The 22,923-nt window shown below is 43.1% G+C and overlaps 1 protein-coding gene and 1 long non-coding RNA gene across 2 annotated transcripts; both read left to right on the plus strand.

The window, feature by feature from the left end:
- The first annotated feature begins 595 nt into the window (after window positions 1–595).
- LOC129355033 (LIM domain transcription factor LMO4-B-like) lies at window positions 596–8,947 on the plus strand. The gene is made up of 6 exons (XM_055024584.1): window positions 596–666; window positions 3,238–3,492; window positions 5,761–5,968; window positions 7,602–7,698; window positions 7,777–7,920; window positions 8,443–8,947. Exons 3-6 carry the CDS (start codon window positions 5,763–5,765, stop codon window positions 8,449–8,451), a joined length of 456 nt encoding a protein of 151 aa, XP_054880559.1. The 5' UTR covers window positions 596–666; window positions 3,238–3,492; window positions 5,761–5,762; the 3' UTR covers window positions 8,452–8,947.
- An 8,333-nt stretch (window positions 8,948–17,280) lies between these two features.
- LOC129355029 (uncharacterized) lies at window positions 17,281–19,312 on the plus strand. Its single transcript, XR_008605219.1, has 3 exons — window positions 17,281–17,447; window positions 18,558–18,832; window positions 19,211–19,312. It is a non-coding gene; the product is annotated as an uncharacterized LOC129355029 (long non-coding RNA).
- The last annotated feature ends 3,611 nt before the right edge of the window (window positions 19,313–22,923 follow it).

Below are 22,923 nucleotides of genomic sequence, written 5' to 3' on the forward strand. Positions count from 1 at the left end.
AATACTGACAAGATGGAGATAAACATCGTTTAACTTATTAAAACAATACGATATATTAAAAAATGACTGATATTGGACCGATACCGATGTTGATGCCGATATATCGTCAACAGAAACAAACTGAAAACAAAGCAGTTGCTGCTTCACTTTGCACTTTGGGAAATAGCCAAAGATTTCTGATTCAGAAATGAACAGATTAACCTGAACAGAATTTATTTATTGATCTGCCATGAACTGAATCTGATCAATCTGGGATTGGTTTCGGGTCGTAAACAGGATGGATGCTCTGGATGAAGTAATCTGATTACATGTTGATGCTCTGAGTGGAGGATGGACTCATCCTTTCCCATCAACAAAAATCCCACAAATCAATTCAGGTTAGAACTATAAATACTGAGAATAGAGGCTTAAAAAACTCATTCAAGCTAATACTGCAGCTGTTGCTAAGATATTATATTATGTTCTGTCAGATTTATCCATTTATGTTGTTACTATAATCTCATTTTTAAGAAAATATTGGTTTAACTCCATGCTAGCTGACTGTGGCTGTGGTTCTGTCCTGGTTCTGGTTCCATTAAGACCCAGTAAACGGATAAAACGTCCCATCAGAACCTGACAGTAACTAACAGGAGGAGGAGGAGGAGGATGCTAACCTTCATCATTACGGTAAACACCGATGCTAACAGAGCTAGCATGTCAGAAATCCCTGAAAACATCGCAAACACGACATGTAGCTGATATTTACAGATATAATAATTAGATATAATAACTATATTTTCCACTCACAGGATCCGCCTCGGCTTGGCTTGTTTCCGGTTTCACTTATTTAAAGGTTGAAGACCTTAATTTGAAACAGCTTCTGAGGTTTGCTAACTACTACCTGCTTAATGCCGCTGTCAGAAAGGACATAAATCTCTCGAAAGTTATATCTCAGTTAATTATTAAAGCAACTTTTCTCCACTAAGCCCCGACAGGCTGAATCTCCCTCACACTGTGAAACCAGATGAATTCACTACGGCAACGCCGTCCACTGACAAACTGTGTGCGCCTCTGCTCTGGTTATTACGGGCACGTAAACGCCCTGTTCGCCAACTGAAACCATTCTTCCGCCATGTTCCGAGTGGCAAACTGAAGTTTATTTTTGCTCATTTAACTTATTGCACAGCAAAAGCAAATCGTATGTTTGTGGTTATTCTCCTGTTGAGGTTTAGTAATGTAACTGATTCATTACTAAGTTCTATGTTAGTTACACTATTATTGCTGTTTATTGAATCGGATCTTAGCCTAAACTCCAATAAGGGTAATTGTTTAATATAAAATTTATTATCATTTTATTGAGTTAGACATTTTGACATATCATTGACACATCTATATAAATGATGATTAAAAAAATAATAATAGAACACTTATTGCAGTTTTATTTAAACTATTACTAATCTAAATATCTGTTCTTCATTGTAAAACTCCTGTTTTAAAGTAAGAGAATACTTAAATATTAATAACAGATTTAACTGGCAGATTCCTGGTTTGATCAATAAGCAGCTAATTCAGGGTAGTTTTTTAATTTACGGGGTGTTGTTGAATGCAACATGATCGGAAACGGCGACCGTAACATGGAGTATAGAAGCGCAACCAGTTCACATTTATTCATTTATGGTTTGACTGGAGGTTTAATCAATCATAACGGATGCTGCTTTCAAGTTTTCATCAATAAACTCCAGAAGAGGGCATCTCAGCCAGATATCGGTTTAAAATAAAAAACAGTGTGAAACAAGATTAATTAAAAATGCTTCATAATGTTCTGAGACAGACGGTAAAGTTTCAATAGAATCGATAGGAAGGTTTTTATAAATCGTGGCAAATTACAAAAAAACAAACAAGCAAACAAACCTTTTTGTTTTTCTGCTAGTAGAAAACAGGAGCTAAAAACTCTGGAGGGATGTGAAGAAAAGCTGCTTTTGATTTCAAGGTATAAATTTGACTTTCTGGATCATTATAAACGAGACATTTAACAAGAAATACCAAACTCCTACTTGGACATGAACGCACCACCGTGGACACTGCAGCCAGTCTTCTTCTGTCACATAATTAGGATGACGTGATGAACAGCGCCATCTACAGCCCGGAGTTAAGACCCGCTGTTTCTTTAAAACATCTGTAAACATTTTAATTCAGTTTAAACATGTCTAAAAAAATGTAGAGATATCGTTCTGTGTAAGAGACAAAAACCTCCCAAAAAACCCCCCAAAACAAATCAACAAAGTGAAAAAATAATAATAATAATAATAATAATAATAATAATAATAATAATAATAATCATGTTTTCACTTGAAAGTATTTTGGTAATATTATTAATTAAAAAGATAGAATCATAAATGAATAGAAAATAAATTACAGTAGAATAAAACAATGCACAAGTCAAAGATATAAACCACAATAAACAATTAAAATAAAGATTATTTGAATTAAACTAAACAAAAATAGTAATAAATGGAATTAAAATGTTTCTGATTTAAAATGGGAACATGAGCAGCCTGAAATAATTTAATATTTATAAATAAAACAATATGTATTATTATCATTTGTGTATGTAGTTTATTTTTTGAAAGTATCTGCACTGAACCGACCTTTTACAAACTGGAAGAATTGTTTGTCCAGCAGAGGGCGCTCTCTGCTCAGGGGGCGGGAGAAAAAATTCAAAATGCCACAAAAGAAGTAAGATGTTTGTTATATTTTTAATAAAAACTGGAAACAAAGAAAATAAGATCTAATATTTACCAGCAACATGATGTTTATTAAGTTATGTGTTATATTTGATTTAGTAAAATAGTATTAGTTTAAATAAAATAAAAAGCATGATGTAAATTACATTGCATTTGAATAATTATGAAAAACATAAAATTATGACATCCATTTATTACAATTTTAAAATTTTATTAAGCTTTTTGTTATTTTTTAAAGCCAATTTTATTTAAAGTGGTTAGATTTATGTTTTTAATTTTGATTTTAATGTTCCATAAATGTCCAAATTCATCTGATTCATCTGATCTTCTCTTGGTTTCATAGTTCAATAAATGATGCAGATTATTTCTAAGGACAATTTTTCCAATACAATACAAAGAAAGTTTGGAAGCTTTTTAACTTCATTTCTACAATATTTGATATTTGACAACAACATAAAATAATCATTTCTGCTCCGTATTTGGATTGAAAACATCTCTACCTTTGTGTCAATAGAGGAGCTAAATGTCTCCCTCTGGCGGCCAGGAAGGAAACCGCAGCTGGCGAGTCACCTCCCAATGGCGTCATAGGGGGCGTGGCTTCAGTCGGTTTTAAACCTCGGTCAGGAAGCAGCGCTGAGCAGGAGCGACGCGCCGCAGGACTGTCAGGGTCCGGTTCCGATCCAGGAGGAGTTTATATGGAGGAGGTTCGGCTCCGCTTCCGCTGAGCTGCCGGTTCGGATCCCTGAGGACCAAACGGAACCAGGAGGAGGTGAGTCGGAACCGATCCGGACCAGAACTTCTGCTTTCTGTCTGCAGGAACAGGAAGCAGAAATGAATTATGATCTGTTTAGGATTTTTCTGAAATAAAACCAAACATTTTATTTTTACTGTAAACATATTATCACCTTCCTAATGTATTTTTTCTAAACTATTTATTTAGTTTTTTCCAAAATCACTTTTGAAAAAATGATTGTCCATAATTTTAGGAAGGTGATGATATGAGAATAAATACATTTCATCTTTATAAAAGCCAGAAAGACAAACTAAATGTTTGTTTGGATTTATTTTGTTGTTCAAAATGAATTTCATGAATATTCTCACAAATTTTAAAATCGTTTTTATTTGTTTTCTTTTAGTGTTTTTCTGTTTTTAATTTGAAACAGCTGAAAGTGTTCTGGAGGTCCGATCCAGTTCGGCCCGTTTCTGGCCAGGGTCACAGGGGGAGTGGTTGTTCCTATACAGGCCACCAGGGGGCATCATTAGTGAGACGGCAGTCTCACTAATGATGGCAGGCAGTAACAGGAGCGTCTGACGTCACTGTGGGCTCACTGTGGGCCGACCCGGAGTCCCGGTTCCGGGCCGACCCGGAGTCCCGGTTCCGGGCCGACCCGGAGTCCCGGTTCCGGGCCGACCCGGAGTCCGGTTCCGGGCCGACCCGGAGTCCCGGTTCCGGGCCGACCCGGAGTCCCGGTTCCGGGCCGACCCGGAGTCCCGGTTCCGGGCCGACCCGGAGTCCCGGTTCCGGGCCGACCCGGAGTCCCGGTTCCGGGCCGACCCGGAGTCCCGGTTCCGGGCCGACCCGGAGTCCCGGTTCCGGGCCGACCCGGAGTCCCGGTTCCGGGCCGACCCAATCAGCCGGCAGGCGCAAAAAAAACTCTGGAAACATTAGAAAAAGAATGAAGGCTGAGTCTGAGTGTTGCCATGGCGATTGCCGCCTTTTCCAGCTGAAACCAGGAAGTTTGGAGGTCAAAACCTCGGGCCAACATCACAAAGGTCAAAGTTCTCACACGACTCAAACATTTAATACAAAGAAAAAACAAATGAAAACTATTTTTTCTATTTTTGCAAACAGAAACATTTTAATGAATAACTGAAGCAGTGAAACGTTTGCAGTGATTCTAAATTCAGATTTCAGCCTGTGACTCAATAAACAATTCCACTTCCTGTTTCTTCGCCGTCTTTGCCAGTAGAAACACGACTTGTATATGGGAAAATGTTTCTATAAAATTCACCTCATCCTCAGTTTAAAAACTTAATTTTTTACCAGAAAACTGGAGTTTTTTCAGGAAATTGTCTTGTTCCTCTGGAATCTGAACTCATCTTTAATCTGATAAATTCTCACATCATGTAAACGTTGGAACCATTTTACTGAAAACTTCCAGGTTCTGCCGAACTAAACGGCCGTTCGGTTCTGTCAGTGGCTCTAGCCCGGCCTCGGGATGATTGGACCCAGGTGTCTGCTCCAGAAGAACCGGGCCAGCTGCTGCAGCTGTTTGATGTTGCTGCTAATTATAACCCTGGACCCGGTTCTGGTTCTGCAGAGGTTCTGACTCACTGCTGGGCCGGCCAGAGGCTGGATTACTCCCAGCTGTTCCTGGAAAGGAGCAGAACCCCGAAGAACCGGCTGGTTTCAGGAGTGAAACTGATGAGAAGCTCCGAGTTCTGGACGGGTCCAGGTCCAAACTGAACCTGGATGTGTTGAGCCAGCTGTACGGAGTGACAACAGTGGCAATAATTTAACTTATCCAGCCTGTCATATAGCCTGACAAATGTCTCAGTTTCTAACTAAATAGCCAAATGTTTAGTTAGCAAGCTAACTAAACTAAAGCTAACTAGCTTCAAAGTTACCGGTTAACTGGATTCTAAATATTTAGTTTGCTCAGTAAAACAGTTTGTGAGTATTAGCTTAGTGGGCTAACATATTTAGCTAATATGTAAAATCATTTGCTGATAACTTGAATTGGTAACTAAATATTTAACTTCCTGTTACCTGCTGTGAGTTTGAATATTAGCTAAATAATTACTTTGAAGCTAAATATTTACATATTTAGCTTCAAACTGTGACATTTATTATTTAATTTCATTAATTAGTTGTTTTATAAAAACTGTTCTCTTGTAAATAAAATCTTGTGTCTTAATGAGAAAACTTTATAACTACAAATAAAACATAAATGAACATCATGGTGAAAATATGACTCAACTTATCAAACTAAAATAAAATCTTCCTGTTTTATCCTCCATGTTGGGCGTGATGCAGACATGGTGAACAGCAGGGTGGAGGCGGCCGTCCGGGCGTGCGCGGGATGCGGCGGGCGCATCGCCGACCGCTTCCTGCTCTTCTCCATGGAGCGCTACTGGCACACCCGCTGCCTGAAATGCTCCTGCTGCCAGGCCCAGCTGGGCGAGTTCAGCAGCATCTGCTACAGCAAGGGAGGAATGATCCTCTGCAAGAACGACTACATCAGGTAGGCGGACCGGACCGGACCGGACCACCGGGTCCAAACCACAGAATCTTTGACCTCCGGTTTGGTTTGACCTTCAACCTCTGAATTCAGTTCAATGAAACTTTATTGAACTAAATTCAATAAATTCAGTTCAGTTTATTTGTAGCATCAGTGTTATTGTTCTAGCATTTACTTTAATGCTAATGTTTTTAGCCTTTAGCCTGAATGCTGGCAGCAATTATAAACTAGCATCAGTACTAATATTTGTAGCATTTAATTTTTAATGGAATAAAATTTGATTTATGCCATTAGCATCTTTAAAGAGACACTGAAAGGATCTCCAGTAGCAGTCAGCTTTCCAACCAATCTGAAGAAGCCTCTGACTGAAGACTGTGTTAACAGAACATGCTAACATGCTACTAACATGCTAACAGCTCAACACTCAGGAAGCAGAGACTATATCCCACAGTAACATGTTAGCTAGCTCTGCTAATCCACCTCCTTGGCTCTTGCTGCTCCTGGTCAGAGAGATGCTGCAGTAAGGGATGTGTTGCTGCAGTAGTGGATGTGATGCTGCAGAAGGGGATGTGATGCTGCAGTAGTGGATGTGATGCTGCAGTAGTGGATGTGATGCTGCAGAAGGGGATGTGATGCTGCAGTAGTGGATGTGATGCTGCAGAAGGGGATGTGATGCTGCAGAAGGGGATGTGATGCTGCAGTAGGGGATGTGATGCTGCAGTAGTGGATGTGATACTGCAGAAGGGGATGTGATGCTGCAGAAGGGGATGTGATGCTGCAGAAGGGGATGTGATGCTGCAGTAGAGGATGTGATGCTGCAGAAGGGGATGTGATGCTCCAGTAGGGGATGTGATGCTGCAGTAGGGGTGTGATGCTGCAGAAGGGGATGTGATGCTGCAGTAGGGGATGTGATGCTACAGAAGGGGATGTGATGCTGCAGTAGGGGATGTGATGCTACAGAAGGGGATGTGATGCTGCAGTAGGGGATGTGATGCTGCAGAAGGGGATGTGATGCTGCAGAAGGGGATGTGATGCTACAGAAGGGGATGTGATGCTGCAGTAGTGGATGTGATGCTGAAGGGGATGTGATGCTACAGAAGGGGATGTGATGCTGCAGTAGTGGATGTGATGCTGCAGAAGGGGATGTGATGCTGCAGTAGTGGATGTGATGCTGCAGTAGTGGATGTGATGCTGCAGTAGGGGTGTGATGCTGCAGTAGGGGATGTGATGCTGCAGTAGGGGATGTGATGCTGCAGAAGGGGATGTGATGCTGCAGTAGTGGATGTGATGCTGCAGTAGGGGATGTGATGATGGAGGGAAGAGACCGTTTGAACTTCGTCCTGGGACTTGGGGTCAAAGTTCATGTGTTATTCAAAGCTTTTGAAATGCTAATCAGCTAAAGAAGCTCCATGAATAATCAGGAGTTTCTGAAACTTTGATGGTTGAACAGGTTAAAAACTGAATGTTTCTGATTTGTTGCTCGTGTGTCTGTTCATCTGATAACTTGCAAGCAGAAAACGTTTCTGGTTTTGTTGATTTAAATGTGATTAGTTCCAGCTGGTTGGGTTTAGGTTAGCTGGTCGCTGCTGTGAGGCTCGGTGGTGGCAGCATGGTGATGTGGGACTCTGTGTTTCAGGCTCTTCGGTCACAGCGGCGCCTGCAGTGCCTGTGGACAGTCCATCCCGGCCAGTGAGCTGGTGATGCGGGCTCAGGGCAGCGTCTACCACCTGAAGGTTGGTGATGCGCATCAAAAGCTGTGTAGCGCCCCCTGCTGTCTGATGGGTTACTGACTGGTCACCGTCTGTCCCCAGTGTTTCAGCTGCGCCACCTGCAGGAACCGGCTGGTGCCGGGTGACCGCTTCCACTACGTCAACGGGACGATCTTCTGCGAACAGGACCGGCCCGGCGCCGCCCTGGTGGCGCTGCAGGGCGGCAGCATCATGGCCGACCAAAAGGTCAGTCAAAGTCCTGCTGGAGACCAGAGCAGTTATCAGGAGCTGCTGTTTTTCTCAGCTTCAGTCAAAAACTGAATTATTTGATCTAAATCGTCGAACATGAAAAACAAAAAGGAAATCAGGAAGGTGTGAATACTTTAGTATTAATAAAATACTTTAGTATTCATAAAATACTTTAGTATTCATAAAATACTTTAGTATTCATAAAATGGCTGCAGGTTCACAACATGGCCACCAGGATAAACACAGCATCCTGTTGTTTACAATTGATTTTTACCATACATTTTCAAATGTGCATTATTTTAGGCACTAATGGCTTACCATACATTCTCAACTCTTTTAGTTTTTATTATTTTTTGACACATTTTCATCTCTGCTTTGATTTGGGGTCAAAGTTCAGGTACCTGCTGCTTTTATGAGGATCGCTCCCAACTCCTTGTTGCCATGGTTACGGAGCATAACTGCTGTATGGAAGTAGATAAGAGCAGAAATCCTCCAACATGTCGGTGTTTCTTGTTCCAGGTTTGCTGAGGAAGATGATGGAGCCAGACGTGCCTTCTTCTTCTTCTTCTTCTTCTGATTCTTCTTCTTCTGCTTCTTCTTCTTCTTCCTCCCCGTCTGTTGCCGTCCTTCGTCATCATCTTCGTCCTCCTGAAGGAGCCCAGTGAACCGGACAGCTGGTTCGGTTCGGTCCGGTCAGCAGTGGACGCTCTTCTTCTTGTAAATAAAGTTTATTTGGGACGCAACAGGAAGTCCTCCGAGGTTTACCAGGAAATGATGAAAACCTGAGGTTTGAACTTTGACTAGGCCACTGCAGCTCCAGCTGATGAACTCTGATTGGACGCATCCTGGACCAATCAGAGGCTGGAAGACGCGGGTCAAGTGACTGAAAGTCAAGCCCGCATCATGATTCCTCCTCCGCCGCAGGAGGAACTTCCTGTTCATCTGGTTTCATTTTTTATGCAAATTTGTCAAAAAGCTTCATTAAAAACAAAAAATCCTGAAAATAAAATGATTTTCACTGAAATATCTGACATGAATCTTCTGTTATTTAAGCAAAATTATTTGTATCTGCTGCTCAGAACCAGCGGTGTCCAAAGTGTGGCTCGGGGGCCGTTTGCGGCCCCAGCAGAAGGAGCCGATAGAGACGGAAAGTTTTTAATTTTAACTGGAGCAAAAAGATTAAAAACAAACTGAAATCTTAACTTATATTCATCTTTCAATATTTATCACAGTTTTGTTTGTATTATTAACATTTGACAAGTTGTTTTTTTTTAAAGGGAAAATCTGCAGAATAACTCAGTTTTGTTTCCTACTGAAACGAAAATATTTAGTTTTATTGAACTGTTACATCATCAGATCGTGAAGCTGCAACGTGGAATTTACTGCAGTAAAACATCTGAATAAATCACCAAACTCTGAAATTCAGATTTTATTTTCTACGTGATTCAAAACTAACAAAAAGCAGAAAAATATTTCAGAAATGAATAAAACCGATATCTACAGACATTATAAATATATTTCACTGAACGCCGAGGTCACCGCTGTTCGACTTAAACGTCCCACAATTCTTTGCTGCATCACTGGATCCAGTTTTATTTATTGGACTGATTCCGATATTTGTGCTGATTTATCGTATAATAAAACTTCAGATCAGGCTTTAGATCTGTAGTTCCTATGATAATTTTTGTTTTTATTGACTTTGAGTTCACATATACATCGTATTTATTTCCAGATGTTTCTTGTTCTTCTGCAGGATGTTGCTCTTTGCTCCTTTTCTCCAGCAGCTTCAGGAAGTTTCTATTGACAACCCACAAAAAAAAAAAAAAGATTTTTATAGAGAGAAAAACAAATCCTCTGTGTCTCTATATTTTAACCTTTGACCTTTCCTCTGCATGGCTTCGCTTTGCTGCTAATTATTTCTGAGCTGCGGGAGACGAGGCGGTCCGTTAGGCGGCAGACCCCCGCCGTCAAAACCAACACATGAAGATCGCTGCAGCTAAACTGATTAGCATGCTGCAGCTAAACTGATTAGCATGCTGCGGCTAAATCGATTAGCATGCTGTAATGAATTTGTCTTCTGCTTCTCCTGAGGCCAACATGTGTCATGGCCTGGCGTTGCCTTCAGGTCACCAGGTGGAGCGCGGAGAGCAGAGCGCTCAGAGCGGTTCTGAACTACCAAACACATCCGATCCGGTTTCTGGGTGATTCTTCGTCTCTCTGCTGCCTCAACAAGAAATGATTTAAACTGCATCTGTAGAAATCAGTGTCACTTCCTGGATAAAGAGTCAAAGTTTCACCCAGAAAACTGCTTTAAAAGAACTGAAGGAATGATTCAGCTAGCATGCTAACTTAATGTTTAACAATTAGCGACACTTAGGATGCTAACTAAATATTTAACCTCAAAGTACTTAGATTGGTCACTAAATATTTAGCATACCAATTATTTAACTTCAAACTCATAACTTTAATTGCTAAAAACATGATTAGTAAACTAAATCTACTAAACTGTATTTAGTCATGTTAGTTAACACTAACTTAGCTGGTTAATATTAACTTTGCTAACATTTCGTTAGCATGCTTTTTGAAGTTAGATATTTAGCATGCTAGCTAAATATTTAGCTTCAAACAGAGTGCTTAAAAATATTTAATTTACAGCTAGTTAGTTAACATGCTAACTTCATATTAGGTACCTAAATATTTAGTCTAAAACTAATATCAGAAAGTAATGAATCCTAAATAAATAAATGATAAATTCATATTGTGTTGGAGTGAAACAGTTCTGGATTTAAAGGATCCATCGGTCCATGTTTCCGAACAGAACCGTCTGGTTCTGGTTCTGTCGGGTTGAATGGATCCACTGGGAATCATAAAAAGTCTGAATCAGTAACTCCACCATCCAATCAGAACACTTTGAATAATTCAACTGATCAACTTAATTAGCTCAATTAAGCTGATCTGACCGGAGAGCGCAGCCATATGGAGAGAGAAACAAAGGAGGGGAACTAATTAAAAGTAAAATAATGAGGATTTTAATTAAGCGGTTCCCCAGACGTCAGCAGGCCGGGACGTGGAGTTGTAATTAAAAAGTCCTGTAGTGCTGGCAGCATCTCCACACACACACACACACACACACACACACACACACACACACACACACACACACACACACACACACACACACATACTCACACACAGCGACCGGCTCCATCCGTCTCATTAAAGTTGAAAATGACTGAAACATCAAGAATCCCTGCTGGAGTTTGTTCTGGGGCCCAGAGCCAACAGTCCGGTCCGACCCGGTCCGGTCCGACCCGGTCCGATCCGACCCGGTCCGGTCCGACCCGACCAGCAGAACCCCTCTGCTGCTCTGGTTTTGGAGAACCGGTTCCTGTCTGGATCTGGATCAGAGGACATGAACAGTTCTCTGTTTAGAGTACGGTGGCCTGCAGGGCCTAAAACCTGAGTGATGCTAACTAAATAATTCAAACAAACAAAAATGTTCCAACTGCAGGAAATAAAAACAAGAATAAAACACAAAACGTCACGTTAGCCTCCAGGCCACCAGGGGGAGTCAATCGCCACACGTCATGTTTTAGGAAGCAGCAGATTTATGTTATTAAATTTTAATTTCAATACAGAATTAAAATCTAATTTTTACGTTTGTACATTTGCACAATTCTTAATGACTTTACTTGTTAGTATGGCGGCTTATTAAAGTCATTATAGAAAGAAAAAGATAAAATCTCTGGAGATTTTGTAAAATTCCAAATATCAGAAATCACAACTTTTCATAGTTTCTGTCCAGATTGATCAGTTTAACTCTTGGTTGCTCTGAATGTTGCAGTTGCTGCAGGCTGCTGGAACCGAAGCAACATGCGGTCGACCAGCCGACCTTCAGCCGCTGAGCCGGACCAGCTCCTCTTCCTCCTCTTCCTCCTCCGGAGCGTCATGGCGGGCCGGGCGGCAGCGGGCCCACCGGGCCCACCAGGAGAACGGGCTTTCATTAACACTCTTTAATTAGGAACAGATGCAATTTGCAGCTCTTGACTCTCGCAGTGAGTCACAGAGAAAAGTGCAGATTAATGCCAGCGAGTTCAACAGAACCACAAAGCTGGTTCAGAACCAAACATCAGAATTTACACAATATGGAAAATAATGAGATGCTTTCACTAAGATCAGTTTAAAGCTAACTATTTAGCTCGTAACTAAATATTTAGTTCTGTCATTTTGTTTTTCTCCAAGCTTGTAAAATATTAATTTGATAAATATGTAATTTCCAAATTCAAGATTTAGCTAGCTTGGTGCTAAATATTAAGCTAGCTCAGAGTTAGCTTAACATCGGCTTAGAGACAAATATTTCCAAGTTAAACATTTAGTTTCTAAACAAAATATTTAGCCTGCTAATCAGATATTTATTGCTTTGTCATGTTTTCTCTGCAAACTGCAAGTTAGCAAAAGCTCTAAAGCGCTAAGCTAGGAATTAGCTCCGCATTAGCATGAAAACAGACAAAGTTTTCCCAGCTTTTGTGAGTCTGCTCCATAGTCAAGACTTTCCCTGTGATGCTGTTTCTCTGCAACCCAACACCTCTGTCCTTTCTCTGCCCTCCACTTCCCTGAAAACCTCCGACAGTCCAGATACAAAATCCCTAATATGTCTAATTGCCTCATTAAAGTGACACACAAGCCAGGGCCGGGCCGCGGCGCCGCCTAATTAGACATCCAAACACGCAGCCCGGGGCGATTTACGGCGGCGCTTTGGGGAATGTTTTAATGAGCTGAGAATAACGCGCAGCCATTTGTTGACGCAGATGCTGCACCTGGTGCAGCAGAGAGCCGCAGAGTCCAGAAACGAGCCGCAGAGTCCAGAAACGAGCCGCAGAGTCTAGAAACGAGCCGCAGACGATCTCTGGAATAATCTGCTGAATGAGTCTGAGGGGTCAAATCTGCAGCAGATCAAAGATCCAGAAACACCTGAGGACCAAAGAGCCGCCTCGGGTCAGACCTCCAAACCTCCAGACCTTCAGACCTTCAGACCTCCAGACCTTCAGACCTCCAGATCTCCAGACCTCCAGACCTTCAGACCTCCAGACCTCCAGACCTTCAGACCTCCAGACCTTCAGATCTCCAGACCTCCAGACCTTCAGATCTCCAGACCTCCAGACCTCCAGACCTTCAGATCTCCAGACCTCCAGACCTTCAGATCTCCAGACCTCCAGACCTCCAGACCTTCAGACCTCCAGACCTCCAGACCTCCAGACCTTCAGACCTCCAGACCTCCAGACCTCCAGAAGCTTCTCTAATGAACATTCGATGTTTAATGAACTGGAAGCAGCAGAAACCAGATATTATTTTTACTGCAGATCAAAAAACTTCCAACAGTCTTTTCTTTTTTAGTCACTATTCAACAATTATTGGTTGAATTTGGAATCGTGACTTCATCCTCTCAGAGCGGCACTACAGGCTGAACGATTCATTACAGGCTGAACGATTCATTACAGGCTGAACGATTCATTTCATTTTTTGCAGATCCTTCAGCGTTTCCTCCAGGATTCATTCACACGTTTCAAACCAGAACCGGCTCGTCTCTGGCTGATGGTTCTGGTCTCTGTGATGTCACAACAGGAAGCAGGAAGTGTGTAGTTTTCTTACACCAGATCCTCAGAACTCGGGTCGTCATGTTGGAAACATTTAAAGTTAAAATAAGGATATTATTTATTTATAAACTATTTGATCCGGGTTCTTTTAAACAGAAGCCCCTCCTTCTACCACCGCCTGACCAATCAGGATGCAGGAAACGATCTGAACTGTTTCTGCAGCAGAAAGTTACTAGTTACTAGTTAACTTGAGTAAAACCAAAAACAAAACACAGATATGTTTCATAAGTTTTACATTGAAATAATTGATTTGGAAAAATGTTATTATATGAATTATTTTTATTTTGGTCCTCATTCAAATTACCAGATAATTTTCTATTTTGGTCCATCTGATGATGTCATTTCTATAAATGTTTTGATCATCTTGTTTGATCGTTTGGTTCTCTGCATGTAAACAGTAAATCAACAATATTTATAGATTTTATAGATTTTGGGTTCGCCGCCCCGCTCTCATGCCGCCCCGCTCTCATGATGCCCTGGTGACTGAAAGAAACTGAAGGAAATACATTTATAATTTTCCATAACAATGATTCATGTCCAACCTGCTGATCACTGGTGAGTCTAACGGGTCTGAAGAAGTGAAGCTTGGCCGCATGGCGACCAGAACCGGGCCCCCAGGGGCCCCAGCGGTCCAGACAGGCTGGTGTTTATGATCCAGGCTGAAGCAGCAAATCGGCAGGAAGAAGTTTCCGTCTGCAGACACAAGAGTTTCTGTGTGAGAGGAAGAGAGGAGGATTTCTGGGCCGGCCGTCCAGAACCACCGTCTGATTGGACCCGACCCGCAAAACCAAACAGGAGATAATCAGGAACCTTCACTATTTCCACTCCTCCGTCTTTATCTCAGCCCACACACACACACACACACACACACACACACACACACACACACACACACACACACACACACCACACACACACACACACACACACACACACATACACACACACACACACACACATACAGGTCCGGAGGCTTCGGCCACAAAGAGTTCATTCACTGGAGGGAAAACAGGAAGCAGCTGAGCTTCGCGTTTCCTGGAGCAGCTTTTCATCCCACAGCGTAAAAACTTTCCCTCTAGATCCACAAAACCCCGATTCACCGACACTCAGCCCTGAGGGCCGCCGCCGCCGCCAAGACGGACACCATGAATTCAAATTCATCTCAGAAAAACAGGAAAATTCTGAGCTTAAAAAGTCAAATAAAAACCTTCATAGATGTTAGATTTAATTCAAGCCTTGACATTTTCTATGTTTCAAAAGAAAAAATTAAACATTAGAAGTTTTTTCTGTAAAAAGTTTCCAAGTAAAAAACATCTGACATTAATGTCAGTTATTGCCTTTTTCTCAAAAAAATTATTTTTTAGAAACTTCCAAGATTTTTTCTTGAAAATTTCAGTTTAGTCTCAAAATCACTGAGTTTGTTTTTTTTGACATTTTTTTTTACTTTTCAAACTCAGATTATTTTTGAAAAATTATTCAAATTAGTTTTTTGAACAAAATTTTCACTTTTCCAGCTCAGATTTTTTTTTTTTTAATTTTGAAACTAATCCAGCATTTCTAATTTTTTCTGGCTGCTGTAGTTATTTTGTTCCTCCAGTCGCCGCAGAGGATCCTGCTGACTGAAGCCTGGCTCTGACCTCTAGAGTTTCTGCTCTGACCTCTAGAGTTTCTGCTCTGACCTCTAGAGTTTCTGCTCTGACCTCTCGAGTTTCTGCTCTGACCTCTAGAGTTTCTGCTCTGACCTCTAGAGTTTCTGCTCTGACCTCTAGAGTTTCTGCTCTGACCTCTGGAGTTTCTGCTCTGACCTCTAGAGTTTCTGCTCTGACCTCTAGAGTTTCTGCTGTGACCTCTAGAGTTTCTGCTCTGACCTCTAGAGTTTCTGCTCTGACCTCTGGAGTTTCTGCTCTGACCTCTAGAGTTTCTGCTCTGACCTCTAGAGTTTCTGCTCTGACCTCTGGAGTTTCTGCTCTGACCTCTAGAGTTTCTGCTCTGACCTCTAGAGTTTCTGCTCTGACCTCTGGAGTTTCTGCTCTGACCTCTGGAGTTTCTGCTCTGACCTCTAGAGTTTCCGCTCTGACCTCTCGAGTTTCTGCTCTGACCTCTAGAGTTTCCGCTCTGACCTCTAGAGTTTCTGCTCTGACCTCTAGAGTTTCCGCTCTGACCTCTAGAGTTTCTGCTCTGACCTCTAGAGTTTCCGCTCTGACCTCTAGAGTTTCTGCTCTGACCTCTGGAGTTTCTGCTCTGACCTCTAGAGTTTCCGCTCTGACCTCTAGAGTTTCTGCTCTGACCTCTAGAGTTTCTGCTCTGACCTCTGGAGTTTCTGCTCTGACCTCTAGAGTTTCTGCTCTGACCTCTAGAGTTTCTGCTCTGACCTCTGGAGTTTCTGCTCTGACCTCTGGAGTTTCCGCTCTGACCTCTAGAGTTTCTGCTCTGACCTCTAGAGTTTCTGCTCTGACCTCTGGAGTTTCTGCTCTGACCTCTGGAGTTTCTGCTCTGACCTCTAGAGTTTCTGCTCTGACCTCTAGAGTTTCTGCTCTGACCTCTGGAGTTTCTGCTCTGACCTCTGGAGTTTCTGCTCTGACCTCTAGAGTTTCCGCTCTGACCTCTAGAGTTTCCGCTCTGACCTCTAGATAAACGCGCGCCGGTGGTGGAGCGGAACCTGCGGAGCCGCTTTTCGGCGGGATGAAGCCGCCATCTGTTGGGTAAATAAAGTTCTCCGCTGGCTGTGATGACGCACTTTAATTTGATGTAATGTGAGTCAAACGGCAGCGAGGCGTCAGGAGGAAGCAGCTGGCCGAGCAGATGAGGTTCTGCTCAGCTGCAGCGGTTCGGAAACGTCCCGGCCCGTTTTCGGGTTCGGAGTGATTACAGCTGGAAACTCTGAGGTCCTCTGGCTCAGCAGCGCCACCTGCAGGCGGGAATAATGTCATTACGGCCTCGACGTAACCCTGTGACGATGATGATATTTGGACTGAAAGAACCAAACAGAACCGAGTCTGTTATGAGTCATCATAACCGAAAATATGATGAGTCACTTTTATTTTTATATCAGTTTGTGAATCTCGACAAAATTAATCACAGAGAAACGAGGAGGAACAGGATACGGCAAGACATTTAGAGCAATAATGTACAACAAGAAATTAACTGGATATGGCAAGACATTTATAACTATAATCAAGTACAATAAACTGAATGAAGCAAAACATTTATAACAATAACAAAAACCTGAAAACATGAACCGAGTATGGCAAGACATTTCTAACATTATACACCTATAAAAGAACTGAGTATGGCAAGACCTTCCTCACAATAATTTGGAACTCAGAAGTTCATGTGTCCCATGTTGACCTTTGGTCCAGACCGGATCTTAATAAGCCGCCATACTAACAAGACGCAATGACTGAAAAAGAGAAGAGTCAAAGTGCTGCAATGGCCTAGTCAAAGTCCAGACCTCATCCTGAATATAATCAGCAGCATTTTGACTAAAGTACTTTAAATGAAAATGATTTTTAACTCTTCCTGGTTGGAAACAATCGTTTAAATAGTCGAAGTGTGGATCTAAATGTTTCCATGACGCCACGATCAGAGAATTAGTTTTTCCTCCCAGACGGCCAATCAGGACGGAGCTTCATGAAATCGCCTGATGATGTCATCAGGATCAGACCTAATTGGTCCTTCTGTCCTCCAACTGCCGTGAGAAACACAAACGTATCTCATGTTTCCTGTGAAAGCAGGAAAATGTCAGAGCAGATGTTTATCAGTCGAGCCGGGCCGCAGCAGAACCGGATCAGAACCGGCAGCAGAACCGACCCGGAGGAGCCGCTCAGCATTCAGCTGGTGAATGTTTCCCAACCAGGGACCAAACCAGAGGTCAGCAAAACAAACGCTGCTCTTATCCTGTAAAGGTCAGCGTCTTATCTTCATCTTTACATGTCCATCATCTCCACCGCTGGGGTCAAAGGTCATCAGACAAGGAGGAGAAAATGTAAACATGTGAATATGGTGAGAGGATGAAATCATGTCTGAATGTGGCCGTTAGCATGGAGCTAAGCTAATGGATCAGACCAGTTTCAACCTGTTTGGATCAATAAAGTCAAAGACTAAAACCAGAGCGGTGGCCATCTTGGATTTTCTAAATGAAATCAGCTATTTATAGAGGCAGTGAATGGAAGTGGCTAAAAGTCTTAATAAGGTAAAATTATTGCATTAATCTGGGTAGTAAGGTAACATTTTATTCTCTTTTTTATTTAACTGTAATCAAACTTCATTTATTTAGGTAAAGATTGAAATGAAACTAATTTAACTGGAGAACGTCTGAAAACACTGAAATGATTATAGTTACACTTTGTTCCAGTTAAAGTGATGTCTGCATTTCTACTCATTTTTAGCTTAGCGCCTTGATAACTTTAAAAACATGTTTGACACTTAGCTTACCCTAAAAAAACTTTTCTTGATAAATTCTAAAATCAGGGTGTTAATTTATAAAATACATGAAATATGAATCGTTTCATGACCTGATCGAGGGCAACATCATGCTGTAACTAAGCCCTTTAGCATTAGCTTTATCTAAATACTGCACTGGTACAACACTTTAGCAATAGATTTAGCTAATTACTATGAAGGTTTAGTGCTTTAATGTCAACTTTCTTTAAATTTTGTTAGTGTAGCACTTTAGCATTAGCAACCCCTAATTACCACATTGGCATAGCTAACTGGGATAATTAGTGCTTTATGGTTAGCAGTGCTAACTTTCTGGTTAGCAATGCTAACCAGAGCCCAGTGACATTATTCTTCTGATCATATTCAATGTCTTTGAGATGAAATATAGTCTAATAATTACTAACGTCTTTTCTGCAGATGCATCGTTACAGTAGGTCCTCGTGGAAACACAGTTTATCAGCGACTGATAACTGATGGATCAATATTTTACTGTTTCAAGGCTTCCCCAGACTGTAATGCTCCTGTGTTTGTGTTGAGCAGAGCGTGTGGGGTCACGCCGGGCGCTCCGTGAGCCCCCGGTCCTCCAGCCTGCGGCAGGAAACGGGTCATTAAGCTGCGCAGGAAATCGCGGCGCCGCGTTAAACCGGATTCCTGGGAGCGATCCGACACGCGGCGCCGTGACGGCTCCGCCTGATGGATGCGTCTCGTCTGAATGTTTCATCAGAGCAGCGGGAGGCTGAGCGCAGCCGCATGCTAACACCAGCCATCATCATCATCATCATCATCATCATCATCATCATCATCATCACCTCTGGGTTATGTTCAACTCGCCTCATATTCTGACATGAGTCCATCCTCAGAGTCTGGAGCCGATAATCTGCTCAGATTATTGAGTTTGTCAGTGAGAAGATGAGAAATGAATCCTGAGAGGAGATTAATAAAAGACAATAGAGGTTATTATGTGTCTCATTACAGCAGGTCCAGTTCAAACACTGATGTTATTACATCACAAATAACCTGAAGTGATCAGTTTTCTAAGAAAATTGGTCATTTTATGAAAATAATTCTCTTCTAACAGAAAAGATCCAATCAACTGATCTCCTGCAACAAGGCTGCTGTAAAAACCGGACATTTATTTTAACTATAAATGTTTGTGATCCATTTATAGTTAAACGTGTTTATTCTTCTTTCAGTGGAGGAACTGGAGGTGGGAAGTTACCCATGAAAAACGGAAACTTCAAGACAAACTCAAATACCAAAAACTTCCAGCGTAAACCGCTGAACTCGCTCCACCGCTGAAGTCCTCCAGACACTAGGGGAGCGTTTGTGAGTGTTGCCATTTCCATCATACATGTTTTTGCAACATTTTTATCCGTTTCCTGCTGTTAGCATCGTCAGCCACCGTAAGGCAGAGCAGCCACAAGCTTCAGTCCTCAGAGAAGAGCAGAAATATTCATCCTGAGATTCCTCCAGCAGATGGAAATGTCTCTGGAACCGAAGCGGAGCTTCAGTCTGTTTCCATCTTCATAAATAAAGTTTTTTTCGTCTCTACAGTCTGGTTGTTTCCTGGTTGTTTGCTCTGCTCTTGTGATTTTCTGCTGAAACTGGTCCTGTGGTTCTGTTGGAGCGGTTGGGCCGAGCCGCCAGCCAGCAGCATCGCCTGCCGCCGCCGGCTGCTGCTGCTGCTGCTGCTGCTGCTGCTGCGCTCCTAATGTCCTGATGGACCCTGACTGCGCTCGCTCTTCCTGCGCCTACTGGGCGGCTAATGCAGTTACACTGTCAGATCAGCAGGGGGCTCCCTCCCGCTCTGTGTGTGTGTGTGGTGTGTGTGTGTGTGTGTGTGTGTGTGTGTGTGTGTGTGTGTGTGAGAGGCGGGACTCCCCTGCTGCAGGTTTACGGTTAATCAATCATGGAGGCGCCTTAATGACACCCTGCTGCTTCCCTAATGTCTGCTGGCAGCGGCCGCCTGCAGCTGGCTCCCGCCTCACGCAGGCACGCAGATGGCCGCCTCGCTGACTGACGGGCCCGCTCACACACTTACACACACACACACACTTACACACACACACACACTTACACACACACACACACACACACACACACACACACACAACGCCGCTGGCTGGAGGTGAAGAGGAGGAGGATTCTTCGGCCTCGCCGGCTGCCTCTGCCCCGCAGCTTTCCAAATGCAGAAGAAGAAAATCCAGAAAGTTTGTCTGCAAACACCTGGAGAAGCAGCAGAAACACAACAAGCTGGAAAGAGCAACACGACACCCAGCTCAGCTCACGCTGATGTTTGCATCAAGGTAATCTGAAAAGTGTGGCATGCATCTGTATCCCAGAGTGGCTGACAGACGAAAATATCCCAATGAATGATGCAAAACAGAAACAATGCAACAGAAAAGATGCTGCAAACAGAATGAAAATAAAAACCTTCAATTAACAAACTAATGGAAATAAATGTTTTTGGATCCAGACTGTAGAACGTTTGCTTTGTTTACATGAAACCACAGAAGAAGAGTTTCCTTCTTTGGTTTGAATTTGAAACTTAATTCAGATTCTGAAACCTGAATGTTTGGACCTGCTTTGAGTCTGTTTCCTCTCCAGGTCTGTGGGACGTCGTGCCGACGTGGTTTTATGTTCTCTGTTTGCAGAAGGTAAAATCACCTCCAACACAGTGAGCTTCGGTGAGTTGAGTCCATTTGGTTCTGCAGAGACGTTCCTCCCATCCGGACCGCCAGCGGCCGCAGTGTGAGCTGCAGGTCCATTAGCATGCAGGTGGCTGCGGCTCACAGGCCCATCTGTCCGTTGGATTGCTTTCTAATTTCTGCTGCTTGTTGTTGTCACCCTGTCGGCGCACACGCTGCCTCCTCTTCAGCCGGACTGACAGCCGAGCCTCTCTGGAACTAAAACAGCAATCCATCATCCGGGGACACGCGGCGATGGAGGGAGGAGAAGCTCAGGTACGGAGACGTCCCATCTGCAGGGGAGGAATCCTGCCGTCAGGAAAACGGTCGCAAGTTCCAGAAGGAAACTTTCTGAGAGAGAAGTCCAGCTGTTGGACTGAGGGTCAGGTCAACTGTTGCCAAAGCGATTATTTTTATTAAACAACTGGGTCAGCAGAATAAAAGACTTTCAGCAGGTATTAAAATACTTAGACAAATGTTTCTACTCAGTTGAACTCGTCTACTGGTTCACTGCTATAAACCAGCAACTGTCATAGCAGCGGGCTAACAGTTAGCTCTTTAGCTGGACCCAGTTAGCTCACTAGCTGGACCCGGTTAGCTCTTTAGCTGGACCTGGTTAGCTCTTTAGCTGGACCCAGTTAGCTCACTAGCTGGACCCGGTTAGCTCACTAGCTGGACCCGGTTAGCTCTTTAGCTGGACCCAGTTAGTTTCACTAGCTGGACCCGGTTACCTCACTAGCTGGACCTGGTTACCTCACTAGCTGGACCTGGTTAGCTCTTTAGCTGGACCCAGTTAGCTCACTAGCTGGACCCGGTTAGCTCACCAGCTGGACCCACTAGCTGGACCCGGTTAGCTCGCTAGCTGGACCTGGTTAGCTCTTTAGCTGGACCCAGTTAGCTCACTAGCTGAACCCGGTTAGCTCACTAGCTGGACCCAGTTTAGCTCGCTAGCTGGACCCGGTTAGCTCTTTAGCTGGACCCAGTTAGCTCTTTAGCTGGACCCGGTTAGCTCACTAGCTGGACCTGGTTAGCTCTTTAGCTGGACCCAGTTAGCTCACTAGCTGAACCCGGTAAGCTCACTAGCTGGACCCAGTTAGCTCGCTAGCTGGACCCGGTTAGCTCTTTAGCTGGACCCAGTTAGCTCTTTAGCTGGACCCGGTTAGCTCACTAGCTGGACCTGGTTAGCTCTTTAGCTGGACCCAGTTAGCTCACTAGCTGGACCCGGTTAGCTCACTAGCTGGACCCAGTTAGCTCACTAGCTGGACCCGGTTAGCTCACTAGCTGGACCCAGGATGCTGCCATTGCTGGTCTTAATGGTGAACAGCAACGGCCTAAATAAAGTTGGACCGCCAACCACACTATTAGAGCAGCTAACGATATTAATGTTTCTATTTCGGCCGCTAATTATTTACAGACATATTTCCCTTCTCACATGGAGAAATACCTTTTTCCTGAAGCAGTATTTGGGTGTACTAACTGCTCCCACCAGTTTGGTTTATGAACGCTAATCTTCTTACCTTGCTGTTGGCTGCGAAGCCGTGAAAACCGGCGGGCCGCCAGGCGGCTGAGGCTGCGTTCAGCGCCATCTTCTTTCCTCATCGAAATGTTTACAAAAATTGACGTTTGGTTTTCCGACCCACAGAACTCAGACCATTTCTACACTGAAATCTCCAAATACAAGCCATATTGGGCGAAAGCCGTTTATCGATAAGCATTTTAAAGTTGAGGCGCACAGCTTGTTTTGACTTCCGGTGTCATGGCGGCTGGGCCGCTGAACAGCGTGATGTAAAGAGCGAAAATGAGTATTAAGTAATGCTGCCATTGAACTGGTGGATAGTTTGCAGCATTTGTGATTTGTTCTTCACATTTCAACATTTGAGTCACATTTTACCTTTAAGAGCAGTGAATCTACCATGATCTTATTTCATTGAGTCGAGGAGGCAGTATTTTAAAGTTTAATCTGTGTCCCTGCCCACAACTGTATTTAATGTCATCAAACCGCTAAAATACATGAACATTAATTTTTGATTGTTTCCTAAAGTTGTCTGCTGCCATCTAGTGGCCAGGCGGCGCTATTGCAGCATCATAGACCCGGTTCAGGTCCAGAATGTTCTTCTTTGGTTCCTCAAACAAAATAACAATCGAGTTTATGAAAAACACATTTTATTAGTGTGTGGTTCCGGCCCAGCGGACCGCTCAGAACTCATTCCTATAAATAA

The sequence above is a fragment of the Poeciliopsis prolifica genome, unplaced genomic scaffold, assembly GCF_027474105.1.
Source record: "Poeciliopsis prolifica strain line A6 unplaced genomic scaffold, Auburn_PproV2 SCAFFOLD123, whole genome shotgun sequence".
Lineage (NCBI taxonomy): Eukaryota > Metazoa > Chordata > Actinopteri > Cyprinodontiformes > Poeciliidae > Poeciliopsis > Poeciliopsis prolifica.

Coding starts and splice junctions, on each gene's coding strand:
- LOC129355033 (XM_055024584.1), top strand. CDS start 5,763: ATGGTGAACAGCAGGGTGGAGGCGGCCGTCCGGGCGTGCGCGGGATGC. Junction 5,969..7,601: donor TGCAAGAACGACTACATCAG/GTAGGCGGACCG, acceptor TCTGTGTTTCAG/GCTCTTCGGTCACAGCGGCG. Junction 7,699..7,776: donor GCAGCGTCTACCACCTGAAG/GTTGGTGATGCG, acceptor GTCTGTCCCCAG/TGTTTCAGCTGCGCCACCTG.